This window comes from Capsicum annuum, chromosome 12 (assembly GCF_002878395.1).
Source record: "Capsicum annuum cultivar UCD-10X-F1 chromosome 12, UCD10Xv1.1, whole genome shotgun sequence".
NCBI classification, from domain to species: Eukaryota; Viridiplantae; Streptophyta; class Magnoliopsida; order Solanales; family Solanaceae; genus Capsicum; species Capsicum annuum.
Window position 1 is genome coordinate 155,291,815 of NC_061122.1, and position 14,834 is coordinate 155,306,648.

The 14,834-nt window shown below is 34.8% G+C and overlaps 1 protein-coding gene across 1 annotated transcript; it reads right to left on the reverse strand.

Annotated features, from left to right (window-relative positions):
- Positions 1-7,623: 7,623 nt before the first annotated feature.
- Positions 7,624-12,966, reverse strand: LOC107850846 (probable UDP-arabinopyranose mutase 5). The gene is made up of 3 exons (XM_016695631.2): positions 12,613-12,966; positions 9,089-9,218; positions 7,624-8,850 (listed from the first exon to the last, which is right to left on the reverse strand). Exons 1-3 carry the CDS (start codon positions 12,727-12,729, stop codon positions 7,814-7,816), a joined length of 1,284 nt encoding a protein of 427 aa, XP_016551117.1. The 5' UTR covers positions 12,730-12,966; the 3' UTR covers positions 7,624-7,813.
- Positions 12,967-14,834: the final 1,868 nt, after the last annotated feature.

A 14,834-nucleotide genomic window follows, 5' to 3' on the forward strand; every position in this document is an offset into this window, starting at 1 on the left:
TCTCGCTAAAGCGAGCGGCTCGTACGCTCTTGCACACATAGAATGTTTGCTGACCGGCACAGAAATAGCCGAGCCAATGACTTTTCTATGCGACAACGTTGTGGCAAACCTGCAAGAGGTCTGGGCTTATGGGGTACTAACTGGACGCTTGAAGCCTGTGTATATAAAAGAGCTTGTGAAATAGAAATTTTTAATTTCAAGTCACCCTTCACTTTATTACATGTACATGTAGTGGCAATAATTTTTTCTGATAAAAGTTGAGTTTTTTAAAATGTAATAAATTAGATTGTCAATTTGTTGCAACAGTGGGAAGACCTGCTTGAATAATCTAATAATCTAATAATCTAAGTCTAATCTGTTGCAATAGTGGGAAGACTTGTTTGATAATTTCTATGAATAATTTAATAATCTAAGTTTAATCTGTTACAATAGTGGGAAGACCTGTTTGATAATTTCCACAGATGACCTAAATTTTACAACATATGCCTAAATCTTTTTGATATTTTCCAACAGTTACGCTTAAATATCCATGTGCTCGTTGACAACAAACCAGTAGTAAATACATACACCACCATGAAAATTTCAGCAATTAGGCTTCAATATCAATGTGCCCAACAACACCAAACTAGTAGCAATAACGGCAACAATGTAGTATCTTCTTGCTCGATTTTGTTTCTCTTTAGAAGCCTTGACTTTGTTCAACAAACCCCAGATTACACGATTTGCTTGTGAAGGGTGTCGTTCTTCATACCAATCAAAGTAATAGCATCCACCCAATTTCTATAAAAAAAGAGAACACAATTACAAAATAATTACAAGTCAATAATTAATTAATTAATTAAATAAAAATATTACCTTTAAAATCTTACAAGTAAAAAACCTACGACACGGATTTTGTTGAGTCCAAGAAGTCTTTAACAGATCTTCATGACCGCACTTACAATATCAAAAATCTTTATCACAAAAAATAGTGGAAGATGCGCTCGACATTGTCAAGGTCAGTTGGAAAAAATGAAAGTAATAATTTGAAAAATTTGGATAGATAAAAGAAGATAACGATGAAGAAGAAGATTTAAGAATTTAGGGTTAAATTTTAGGAGAAAGATGAATATATAAGACAATGGGGGGGGGAATGACCGTTGGGGGCCAAGTGACGGCAAGTCAGCGAAATGTGTCAGGACTGACACTAACACATTTGATGCCTATTTTATTTTACGTATTTAAAATGAACATGTCTACTTGATGCCTATTTTATTTTAGGTGTTTAAACTGAACACCGTCGATGGGTTGCGCCTTTTTTATTTCAATTCACTTTAATCTTTTTACATGTAGTGACAATTTTTTATGTCCAACAAAAGTTGAATTTTTATAATGCAACGGATTCTCCATCCGTTGTAATAGTTATCCTACCTGTTCTGACATATAGTTTATCTGTTGTAATAGGTTGGTCATCTGTTGTATTATCTCAATGTTTTTATCTAAAGTCCATCTGTTGCAACAGTAGAAAGACCTGTTTGATAAATTCCAACAGATAACCTACCTGTTGCAACATATGTATAAATCTATTTGATTATTTCAATAGATGTGTCATCTGTTGCAACAAATAAAGTCTATTTATTGCAACATATGTATAAATCTGTTGTTTTTTTCAATAGATGTGTAATCGGTTGCATTATCTTGATATTTTTATCTAAAGTCCATCTGTTGCAATAGTGGAAAGACCTGTTTGATAAATTTCAACAGATCACCTACTTGTTGTAATATATGTCTAAATCTGTTCGAATTTTCCAATAGATGTATCATCTGTTGCAACAGATACATTATTTATTTCAATATTTGAATCTAGTATTCCTTTTCAATTAATAAGTTCAAATCTAAGGAATAAATAAAATTCATAGACAAAATAAAATAAATCAAAGCCTTCATAAATAAGCTGAAATAAGTCAACGAATAAATGAAATGTAAAAAAATTGTTATGGGTATAGATCTCAACAAATACATCAACAACAATTTAAGTATACTGCCAAGGATTTCTTTGATAGTCTCAAGCTATAAAGATCTACTAAGTATAGACAAGTTGTTCTTCATCCGGTGCTATGGAATTCGGCTTTGCTCGTCATGGATCTTCATTGTTGCTTGCGTACGGTTTCTGCGCTTTCTGTTCTCCGTATTTCCATAAAAAGAGTAGCATATTGTTAATGTTGTTCAGCAGTAGCTTCTTCTACATCCACCTGGAAAGCCAGAATTGGTCAATGCTAATCACGGAGATATAACAAAACAAAAAAGGATAACTCATCTCTTCTAGCAAATCAAATAGGTCTTTCTCCCATTTTAAATTGTCCCAAACATATTATATTTCTGTTGCAACAATGAATCAACTGTGGGGATAAATTTCTACATGAGGAAGACCCTGTTTGATAATTTTCAACGGATGAACCATCTGTTGCAACATATGAATCATCTATTGCAGCAGATAGGTCGTCTGTTGGTACAAATAAAAGTTATATGAAGAGATGTTTGATTTGCTAAAACAGACGAGACATATGTTGCACTAGATAAAGTATCTGGTGCAACAGGTTAGTCAACTGTTGCAACAGATGTATATATATGTTTGATAATTTTCAGCAGATGTGTCATCTGTTGAAACAGATATATGTCTGTTTGTTTTGTCAGTTAGAAGACATATAATATATTCACCTTCTTCAGCTCGTGTTGCTCTCCTTTGGACATTGTACGTTGCTCAGTGCAACACGCAGATAGAGAAGTTGCAATTTTGCTTTTTTGGATGCCTAATAATGCCCTGGAAATCACTCTCCTTCTCCTCTTAGTCCTAATCTCTAATGGAGCAGATGGAAATAAAATCCTATTTGATAGAATGAGACCCCTCTTAGATGTTAATTCTTTTACAGAAGCAGTTAATGTATTAATAGCATTAATCACTACATCATGTTTTGCCCTGCAGTCTTGACATTTGCATACAGAATATTCGCTGGGAGAGGCAAAATTTGTATAACCAGTATGATCATACTCATAATCGTTTGCTTTAAATACTATAAGAGGAGCATCATTAGCACCAACAGCAGCACCACTGCCATCACCAATAGCTCCATCAACAACAATAAGCCCACCCTCCAAAATTATTTTTCTTTTAATGGTTCTTGCTCCAAACAATTTCATTTTTATTCTGTCGATGACCTTAGGGTCCGATAAAGTTTGCACAGACCGTAAAGTAAGAAAAAATGGCATCTTCAACTCTCGATTGGTCAGAACTAGTGACGGATGCACATTCTAACATAAATCATTACATATAAAAAAACATTAATTAAAAAAAATTAATTATAATTATACTTACTGCATCCTTCGGGGGGTTGAAGGGATCAAGAAATTTTACATTTTTATCAGTTTTGGCCGACAACCATCTCAAGATTCTTGGACAGAAAACTCCTGCCTATTAGTTCACTTGTTGTCTCAAATAAGGAATGGCTTCAAACGCCCAAGCCTATAAAATAACGCCAATAAATCAAAACCATTATTGAGCGAAAAAATGAATGATATCATAATAGAAGAAAGAAACATTTACCATGAAAGCCCATGGGAAGCCATATAAGTTGACTGTCTTTGGCGCTAACGGAGTCAACAAATATTTGACAGTCATTTTGAAGCTTTCATACCCCCATGGATATCTGTTAGACGCCTCGAGATCCACGGAGAGCGTTATTAAACTGAGGCTTATGTTGTTGTTAACGTCTCTCGCCCAAAGAATATTATGTACAAACTAAACCAAGCACAATGACTGTTTGTGCTTCTTTGAAAGTCCTTTACCTTTCAACGCTTCTATCAAATTTTTTTTTTGAAGCTTGGACCAACAATGGACACCAGGTCATCACGATCACATGACTTGCCTTTGCCTTTTTTGGGTGTGCGGGGTATTTTTTTGGGTTAGAATAGGTATAACTTGAGAAGGAGGATAACATTTTAGTCCAGTAACTATGACAAACTCCTTTCAACCAAAACAAACAGGCATGCCACGATAATTTATCCACACATCATCCATCTTATCTTTGTTTTCATACATAAACCTACACTTGAGAAGTTCATATACCATTTTCATTTGGAAACGAGCATTATTGTCCTCCGACAAATCAAGATATTTCCCAAAGCAGCTGTCCCTGAAATAAGGATCCAATTTTAGTTCTCAAAGTATTTTTCTGAAGACGTCGAAAGATTTTCCCATGGCTAACTTAACCACGAAATCACCCATTAAATTTGCGGCACCATCGCATTGCATTCTCACAGAATAACGATCAATGCTGAAGGCTTTGACCAGCTCTTCGATAGAAGGGCTATTAGCATTTGCATCATCTCTTTTGAAATATTTCTCCTTCCCATGTTCATCATATTCTGCTTCCGATTGAGATAATGCTTGTAAAGTAAGCTCATAGAGTGGTGGATGTAGACTAGCTGCTTCAATTGTTCCTTTACTTAGACTTGATTCGATTTCTGTTTTTTTGGGAACCATATTATTTAAAATTAACAGGAATATAAAATAATATATTATTGTTGATTAATGCATCGTTAAAAAAGGATAACAGTAAATCAAACAAGCAAAACAGTAAAATAACAGTTACAACAGATCACCGATATATTGCACTAGGTAGTACATCTGTTGCAGCATATAACCAAACTGTTACAATGGAAGAGTAATCTGTTGTAACAATACAAAACATACCACTTATCTTTTAAGACCGATGAATAGTCTGTTCAACAGATCACACAACTATTGTGACATCATCTGTTACAACATATGAGTGATCTGTTGGAACAGTTAAATAATCCGAGCAACGGCTGAGTAATTTGTTGCGACAATACAGAACATATCACTTATCTGTTGAGAAAGATGAATGGTCTGTGCAACAGGTTAGACATCTGTTGTAACACATGAGTAATCTGTTGGAACAGTTATCAACGATCAATATTATTTAGATTTCCTCCAACATAGGGTCTTCTATCGCGGCAGATGAATAATCAGTTGGAAAAATCAAGTCTTGGACTTTTTCTGTAGGAAGAGTTGGTAGGATTTTATCCAACTGGAGGTTCATCTGTTGCATCAGATCATTAATCTGATGGTTCTTCCATTGAACCAGATGGTTAATTAGTTGCATCAGATTTTTTATCCGGAGCTTAATCTGTTGCAACATATGGTAAAGCTGTTGCATCAGATTATTAATCTATTGCATCAAAATTGTAATCTGATGGTTCCTCTGGTGCATCAGATGGTTGATCTGTTGCATCATATGATAAATTTGTTGCATCAGATGGTTAATATGTTGCACCAGATGGGTAATCTATCGGAGAAAATAGTAGCATAATTTTGTTAAACAAAAAACAGTAATTTCACCATTTTTACTAAGAACAAGAACAGAATAAATCAAATCAAATTGTCCTTTTGTTTTTATAAACACAAACAATAAAAATCAAACTTCAAAAAAATGCAACAAATAACAAAATATCATAATTCACTTCGAAAAGAGAAGAGAAAAAATACCAGAAATTAGAGTTTTATTCAGACCGCATTTCAAATTAGTGCAACAAATATTGAAATTGTTAACCAATACTATAAGAGAAGTTGGCTCAAGTTCCTTGTTTCTTCCAAACTAAAAACGCCATAAATTTTTACCTGTGAAAGAAGAAAAGGACCGATGAAGAATTCGAAGCTGTTGTGGCCGGAGAGCAAGGTTATCACGTCGATTGAAGTCGAAAAGGAACTCGAAGCCCAACTATTTATAGTTGAACGTTGAAGTCGCCGAGGATTGAAATGAGAAATTTGCAGAAAAGTTGGTTGGGAGAGAGTTGAGAGAAGTTGTCGAAAGAGGGATGAGAGATAGGTTGATTGAATTGAAAAGGGGAACTCGAAGCCCAACTATTTGTTGTCGGGGGTTGAAGGGAGAAATTTTGCAGAACTGTTGGTTGGAAGAGAGTTGAGAGAAGTTGTCGAGAGAGAGTGGCTGATTTGGATTGAAGAGGGTGTGGGTTGGGTTAATTTGTATTTTTGAAAAGATTAGAAAGTTTTGAAAATATTAATTAAGTCCATAATTAACTTGATCAAGTTTCCTAATAATGTTTCCTAATAATGTTTGACCCTATCTGTTGGTCAATATCATCAATCCTTCATTCAAGACTTAAAAGACACCTATTCTTCAATTTTCTCAACCTACTTAACGCCATCCTCTCATTTCATATTTCAAGTAATAATATTATTATATTTCCTATCATATTACATTTATGTTGTGATTTGACTTGAAGGAGAAATCAGCTCTTAAACGGCGTATTAGTTCTTTAATTTTGCATTTATATTAAAACAAAATTATTAGAAAAACATTTTAAACTAAATGCAAGAATTAATGTATACATCCTTTTTATTTTACTTATCAATTTTTTTATTTTTAAATTTTTCATTAAATTTTGGATCTTTATAGTTATGATAACTTTTTTGTGGCTGCACGAAGCGGGGTTAAGAAAACTAGTTAAGATATTAAGCTGTAAAAAATGTCTAAATACGCAAAGACTAATCACTAAGACAAAAACAACAAGTTCCTCAGCCCCACCTCCATATATAAATTAGCAACAAGCAGGAAAAAATTAAAAAAACTAAGGGGTTAAAAATAAGATCATATTTAAATATTCAAAGACTACTATTAATCCACAAGAAAAATAAATTTGTAGCAAGAAGGAGAAATTTACATAGTAAATTTCTTATTTTATGACATTATGGTTGTTGTGTCTTTATCTAGAACTTCTATTTAAATTGTAAAAATGACACATTATGTTATTTAAAAATTGCTCATAATATTCCTGTATGATGCCTTAAATTGGTGAGGAAATTCACTATAATTTAATCAAATTGGTGAGGAAATTCACTATAATTTAATCAAATTGCTTCATAAAGTATACCCCAGACCCTACTTTGTGAGAATACACAGGGTATGTTAGTTGTTTACATCTAAATTTAACTGTACCTTTAAAATATGTGTGCTTATTAATACTCTGTTAAATTTGGCGTGAACAAGGGCAATTTGAATTTCTGGTTGGCCTTATTCTGTTCCTAGAGGTAAAGTATAGAATGCCTCTCTTGATAGTTTGTTGAGTCAATTTTGATTTTTCGTGCGTTCTTCCCGTAGAGAGTCCAATATAGCCTGCTTGGTTGAACACAACTTTCAGTTTGACCGAAAGATATTTCAACAAGAAATTAAAAATGCACTTGTCAAAGAACGTCTTCAATACCATGCAAAAGCTCTCGTGACAGTTACTACCCCTTGATCACTTACACTACCACTGCTTGTTAGCTAAACACATTTCATCTTTTACCTTAGTGGGCCAGGCTTTGCATACCATCAGGCATCAACCATATAGTTTAGCCATTCATATGATCTTTAACATCAACCATAGAGGACTGCAAGCACAATCCGATTGGAGCTTCTACACAGCAGCATATTTGCGGTTTAAAAATGTCAACATTCTAAAAGCCGACAACGGAAACAGAAGCAGCAATCGTCACACCATTTATTTCCCCTTTCCTGTTGGGTATTGCATAAAATGAACCAAAGCATTTAGAAAGCCAGAATGTCAATCAAGAAATACCACTAAATATTATTTTCAAATCCTGGTCACCCTAGGTAACAGTTGAGAATAGAAACTTGTCTATAAACTTGTCTATATTATGAATCGGTTTTAAGAGAACCGCCTGAAAGAAATGTACATGCCTTGATCTAGAAGAAAATGAATAATATGAAACTTCATCCCAAGAAAGGCAGGATTATGTTCGGATTTTAACCGCCTTCCACAGCTGCACCCACTCAACCATGGAATCAGCTGCTCTGGTGAACACAGGATCTATTTGTCCCAGCTGCTCCTTCACAGCTACTGCAATCTCAATTACACAATCTTCTGCTGTTTTTGCTGCCGGAGTCAATCTCATTGATTGGAAGAATGGAACTACTTCTTCCATCAGCTTCACCCCCTCCCACTCTTTCTTCAAACTCTCTATGGCATCACCTCTTTCTTTCCTCCACACGTATGGTAGCCCAGTTTTCACACCATATCCTAAGTGATCACATACGACCTTAACACACATTCCGGTCCATATATCTTCTACAGTTTCCCACCTGATCTTTCCTTCTTTTGCCAACCTGAAAGATGGCAGCAAAGCAGGTCCCACCACCTCACGATCAAACGCTATATTGATTCCACTCAGAGGCATCATGGACCTAACTGGTACAGTGAGGACAGCATCAACATATCGGGTGTTCCTCAGCGCCGGCTTGAGGGCTTGTGTAGGTGCATCAAGATCTGCTAAATTAAGCCACAGTCCACATGACAAAGCACATGAGACACCACTTCGCAAGCTAAATGGGTAGCCACGAACAAAATCTGCTCCTTTACAGAAAGGATCGTAGAGGGTATTAAAGAAAAATGGGGTGGCAGGAGTCGAAAGGTTATTGATATGTTGGGCGATGGCATCGACTTGGATACCCTCATTATCCTTAGCTGGAATGCAGTCATCATCTATTGAGATGATATATTTCTTCTTTGACAAGAGATAGCCAAAATAACGGCAGGAGTAGCCCGAGAAAGTTACGGCATTTGAAGGTCCAATAATTTTTTGAATATCAGCTTTTGTATAGGCATCGTAATTAAATCCACCTGGAATTCTAAGTTCACCTTTGAGATCAGGATCTTTGATAATTATCAGGTGAAATCGGGAGAATACTGCTCTCCATCCTTCCAGAAACGAAGTAAGATCTGGTTCAATTGCCGCTATCACAATATCTACCTCATCATCTCTAACGCTAACTTGAGACATTTTTTCAAGGCTAGAAATAAGCAAAAACAAGAACAGGATTCGTTGCCTTGAGAAACGGCGAGGGCCTTTTGCAATAAGTGCTTGCTACCGAACAATATCAGAATTTCTCAGAGCATCCTGAAAAAAAGTAGTTATAAAGATAACATCATGAATCATCATGCTGCAGAAGGATTTTTTTCTAAACTTATAACTAGATGCTACATAAGGATTTAAAAACAAAAAACTTACTAGTAGGGAGCACAGGAGTAAGAACAGATCGGATGTTAAATGCGTCAATTAGTGAAAGGATTTCTTCTTTTCCAGTTGCAATAAACAGCTTCAAAATCCTTTCATTTAGTTTCCCGGCTCTCAATGTCCTCTGCAAAGAACAGAAAATTAGGACTGTTATCACATGTGAACCACTCCAACATGATTGAGTAGATGGATCTTCAGTCTTCACAAAAATTTACAGAGCTTATCATTAGATCTGCCAATCAGAGGTTCTCAAGTTCTAATTCGAGAATTAAAAAATTTTAATAATGAACATATGGAACAGCAACTGCATTAATAGTCCACAGCTAGTACATTGGTATAGTCTACAATCTGTATGCTGTGGAAGTTCAGTGTCATATTGTTAAGATGCAGAAAAAAGTGCAGGTGTGATATAGGCCTATTAACTTTTTATTTGGTGAATACTACTTGGAATACATAGAGATGACCCGCCATAAATTTACAGGTTGAAGTACTAACATGTATAGAATAACACTAAATTGGAGAAGTGACACAACAATGGCCAAGTAACTGCGGAAGGATAAGATGTGTATCAAACTAGTTCAGAATTCAGAAACATCAGCTACCCCAACAACTAAGACCTTACTCAATGTTTAATTCTTGCACTAAAGATGCCTCTACTCCTCATATGGACCAAAACAAAGTAACTCTGCAACAGCTCATAAGAAGGTCCATGCAGATGGTGGCTGATTTCTTTTATTGGATCACTGTTTGAGTTCTGCCCTTTTAGGACAATGCCAAACCCAACCAGAGCCAAAATTCTGTATAACTAAATGATTGATCCAGAACATGTCAACTGATGCAACTATTATTTCCCATCCATCAACTATCCTGACAGCCTAGGTTGGGAGACAACTTTCTTTCTCTAAACGACCAGACTAGTTTAGTGTCCCAGATACTGAATCAAAACAAGAAGAGGTATAATTTGCCCTTAGTTACTGATAGCTTGATACCACATTTGCAGCTAAGTGTTGTTAGTCAGGTTCAGGTATAATTTCCCATTACTTGGTCATAGCTGATAAATTCGAGCAGTGAGACAACTATGACCATGTCAGTACATGTTTGATTTAGAGCTTTTGACATGAAAAGAGACTTAGTGGGCACTGTTATGTTCACATACATGTGTATAAAATTATTCATGCCCATCTTCGAGTGGGCAAGCTACTTTTTCTGAATCATACACATTCAGAATATAAACACAATCAAGCTCATATACATTCAGAATATAAACCCAATCAGCACGTTAATGATCACTTGGAAATTGCTACATATTTGATAAATGACTATTCTACCATTTTAAAAAGCTCCAGGTTCTCATGAAGTTTAGACATACTTTATGTTGGTAGAAATTTTGAAAAGGAAGCACTTCTGGAAACTCAAACTCTGAAGCCTGAGCCAAAGAAACTACATTCGCTTGTTAAAAACTTAAGTATCAATTCTATAGATAATTTACCCCAAATATCAAATTAATATAGGGAAAAGACATCAAAATCACCCTAAACTAAATCCGAAAAGTCAACGACACACCTAAACAATTGAAGTAACCTAATACACACCTGAACTATATAAAAGTGAATTTATTTACCCCTAAAACTGAGGTGGCAAAAAAATTAATTAAAATAAAAAATAGGTGTGCCAGAGTATAAAATTAATACAAAAAAGTTTTTTAAAATACTTAGTTTGTTGTTGTTGATAGTCATGGTGTCGGACAAACTTACGCGCACCATGAATAATTTCACAAGATACCTGCCAACTCCCATTAGCAACAAGAACTAGGTAAGTCTATTCACCAAGTCAATGACAGAAAAAAAAAAAAAAAAAGGCAGCCCAATGCACTAAAGCTCCCGTTATGCGCAGGGGTCCGGAAAAGGGCCCCACCACAAGAGTGTATTGTACACAGCCTTACCTTGCATTTCTTCCGGAGGCTGTTTTCAAGGCTTAAACCCGTGACCTCCTGGTCACATAGCAGCAACTTTACCAGTTACTCCAAGGCTCCCCTTCAAACCAAGTCAATGATAGATCGGAAGAAATCACCTAATAGTATTGTCTATGTTGGAATTTGAACCTGAGATTTCACAGTTTTCAACTCACTTCATTGACCACTAGGTCACACCTCTGGGTGCTCACCCACCCCCATCTCCAGAGAAAAAGAAAGCACAAGGTAAGGTATAAACGTCAGTGTTTCTATCCAAAAAAAAGGAAAGAAAAGATACATCAATGCCATCTTTTGCTCTTCATCATTCAATTTCTATTGAAGGGCAATCACATGGACTGGACATTTTGAAGGGCCAGAAGAACACCCCTTACACTCTTTAGATAAACATTAGATACAACGAGACAAAATTACAAAATCAGTTATCACAACCCGGAATTTAATTAATCCTCTATACAGCGCTACGTCAAAATACAGAAGAATTATTCTCATACTCTTACATGACAAAGTACTACAACAACAACAACATACCCAGTGTATTCCCACCAAGTGGAGTCTGGGGAAGGTAGAGTGCACGCAGACCATTCCACTACCTCAAGAGAAGTAGAGAGGCTGTTTCCGATAGACCCCGGCTTAGGACCAATAACAGTATAACAAATACAAAAAGTAAGCGGATACAAACTAGTATGGTACACAAAACAAACTAACAGTATAACAAACACAAAAGATAAGTGCATAATAAACTAGTATGGCATGCAAAAAAGCCAACATCACTAACCCCAAAAACTACAGCCCCAACACTACGAACCAGACCCAAAGGAGCACTCCCCTATTACTACCGCTGCGTTCCCACCCCCTAACCCTCTTACATGACAAAGTCTGAACAACAAATTGCTGAATTAAGATCATCCTCTTTTTCAAAACAAAATAAGTGAATTACGGTCATCTTGTTAAGCAAAAGAAGTCAAATAAAATTATTACCCAGGTACAAGCTTAACGTTAAAGCACCACTTTAGTCTCTCTATAGTCTGGATAGACATATCACATAGTAACAGTCAAACTGACTAAACTCAAAAGTCTTTACACGTAGACCACGCGAAAGCCATGAAATTCTTCCACGATTGATACTAATTGAACACCACTTACAACCGAATAGAAAGGGAAACCCACGAAAGGAGAACCCAAAAAATGCAGAAGCCAGATCACATCACAGAAAAATACGCAAGTATCCTCGAAAATCCAAAAAGATCAAAAACATGCCCCAAATAGAAAAATGTAAAACCCATAAATTACAAACGCAAACAGAAAATAATAGCTGCAGAGATACACGACGAATAACAAGTGCAAGCGACAAATCTATTTCCTTTAATTTACATTTTGATAGTTCGCACTGACAACAAAAGAAGCCCAGAAATGCATCAAGAATCAGATCATAGTATAAACAAGTTAGATAAAGAGAAGAAAAGCCCATAATCCTACTAGATAATCCAAATTGACAAAAGAAAAGAACCGATAAAAACAAGATGGAAGAAAGTCAAGTGGGAGTTACCAGGAAAAGGTCACAGAGAATGTGATCAGGCAAGAAAGAGAGATCAGAATAAGAGGAGATCTGAACAAGGGCAGAGTCAATAGCGAGAGAAAGAAGGGAAGGCGGGTCGGTTCTCATTCATTTAACCCTTGAATCGCTCCTATACATGTGTCTCTCCAACTGAGCACTACAAAGCAATCACTTGTTTACATCTAAAGATTTGTATCTTAATTAATGGAGACAAGTGGTATTAGAAACCACCAGGAAATTCGGAAAGCCAGTACAAGGACCTCTCTTTTTCTTTTTTCCTTTTCTGCCTCTTCAAAATTTCAGAAATTGAATAGTTGGATTATTTTATTCTTCTTGTTTTTGGGGCTTTTCTAGGACTGATATTCGGTTGGTTCGATTCTGTTTGTGAAATTCAGCGTATTTTTTTTTATTCTTCATTAGGTGAAAATATTAATCGAAATTGGGCTGACACCTGCCACGTCATTTTCAAGTATTTCATGAAATTTCAAGGTATTTTTAAAATATTACATGATAAATTAAATATTAAAATTAATTTAATTAAATAAATAAATTTATAAATTGTAGAAAAATTTAAATAATCATGTTTTTATTTTTGCTCACAAATTAAATATCAAATTCATTTCAAATAATTAAAAAATTTCTCCAACTAATTTAAATTTTTAACTATAAATTCATATATACAAACATAAATGAATTTTTTATTTTAAAATTTGAATATCTTTAACAAAAATAATTAAATAAATTATTTTTATAAATTGTAGAAATTTTAATACACAAACACAATAAATTTTTTATTTAAATTAATTTAAACTTTTAACTATAAATTCTAATACACAAACACAATAAATTTAATGAAACATCAAATTTATTTCAAATAATTAAAATTTCTCTCCAATTAATTTAAAGTTTTAACTATAAATTCACATACACAACATAATGAATTTGTAAAAGTTACAAAATCAATCCTAAACAAAATAAAATCTTTTAAATTGAGAACAACAACAACAATATCTGCCACAGCAATGAACAACCAACGAAAATATCAATGGTGATGGTGATGAACAACAACAACAATATCAACACAACAAAGAGACTTGACCAAAAAAAGACAAAAAAAAAAACCAACAACAATATCAATGGTGATGGTGATGAACAACAACAACAATATCAACACAGCAAAGAGACTTGACCAAAAAAAGGCAAAAAGAAAAAAAAAAACAAAGACCCTCTTCAGGGATTGCTCAGAAATCTACCATATATGATGAAAAAGAAAAAGAAGACAAAGAGAGAGATATTGACATAGTGATGGTGATGGCTATGACAACCATAGTTGTGGGGGTAGGGAGACAAAGAGAGATGAAGAGAGTTGTAAGGGTGGGGGACGTTAATAGTGATGCCATGGCAACCATGGAAAAACAGGGGATGGGGGTAAAGGGTGGGGTGGGGACGATTAGACTAGGGAGGGGGCTGGACGGGGTAAGGGGGTGGTTGTACGGGGGACGAGGTTGGGGGAGGGTGACTGAGGGCTGAGGTGGGGGCTGGACGGAGAGGGGGGTTTGGGGAAATGAGGATTTTTTTTTTTTATTTTTAAAATTTATTATTTTTAAATTTTGAAAAAATTTTAAATTAAAAATGATGAAGGGAAAAAAAAGCTATTTTTTATTTTTTAATTTTAATATTATTTTTAATTATTTTTAATTATTTAATATAAAATTAACCAAAAATTGACCTCCACTCGCACCCCCAGGCGAGTGACTACACTTTCCTTATCCTAATCAGTCATTTAATGCCACATAGGCAAAGTCAATGGTCAAAGGGTTTGAAATATTATTTTTTAGTGAGTTTAGAGGTCCAGATGACAAACATGTAAGTAGAAGTGTTTAACTTACAAAACTGACCTAGTAGAAGGATCTAGAAGATCATTTTGCCTAATAAATAATAAAGAAAAAGAGTAGAGAGAGAATAGATAGTAATTGTTATAAGAAGAGTAGAGAGAATAGATAGTAATTGTTATTTCTCTTGAGGATTTTGAGGGGTCATAAGATTGATAATACAATGAACAAAATTTCTCTATTTATAGGAAAAAATATTCCTAGTTTCTGACTAAAAGACTGATACTTCAAATTTTGATAGATTATCTTATCAATATTCTTAATAGATATTCACTAAATATATTTATAACACTCCCCTTCAATGTCTAATTGACTTCAAAA

What these genes read in the sequence shown, in the direction of transcription:
- LOC107850846 (XM_016695631.2), bottom strand. Translation starts at nt 12,729, where the DNA reads ATGAGAACCGACCCGCCTTCCCTTCTTTCTCTCGCTATTGACTCTGCC. An exon ending in TTCTCTGTGACCTTTTCCTG is followed by an intron (nt 9,219 to 12,612) that starts GTAACTCCCACT and finishes TGTTCTTTGCAG; the next exon opens with AGGACATTGAGAGCCGGGAA. An exon ending in TACTCCTGTGCTCCCTACTA is followed by an intron (nt 8,851 to 9,088) that starts GTAAGTTTTTTG and finishes AAATGTCTCAAG; the next exon opens with TTAGCGTTAGAGATGATGAG.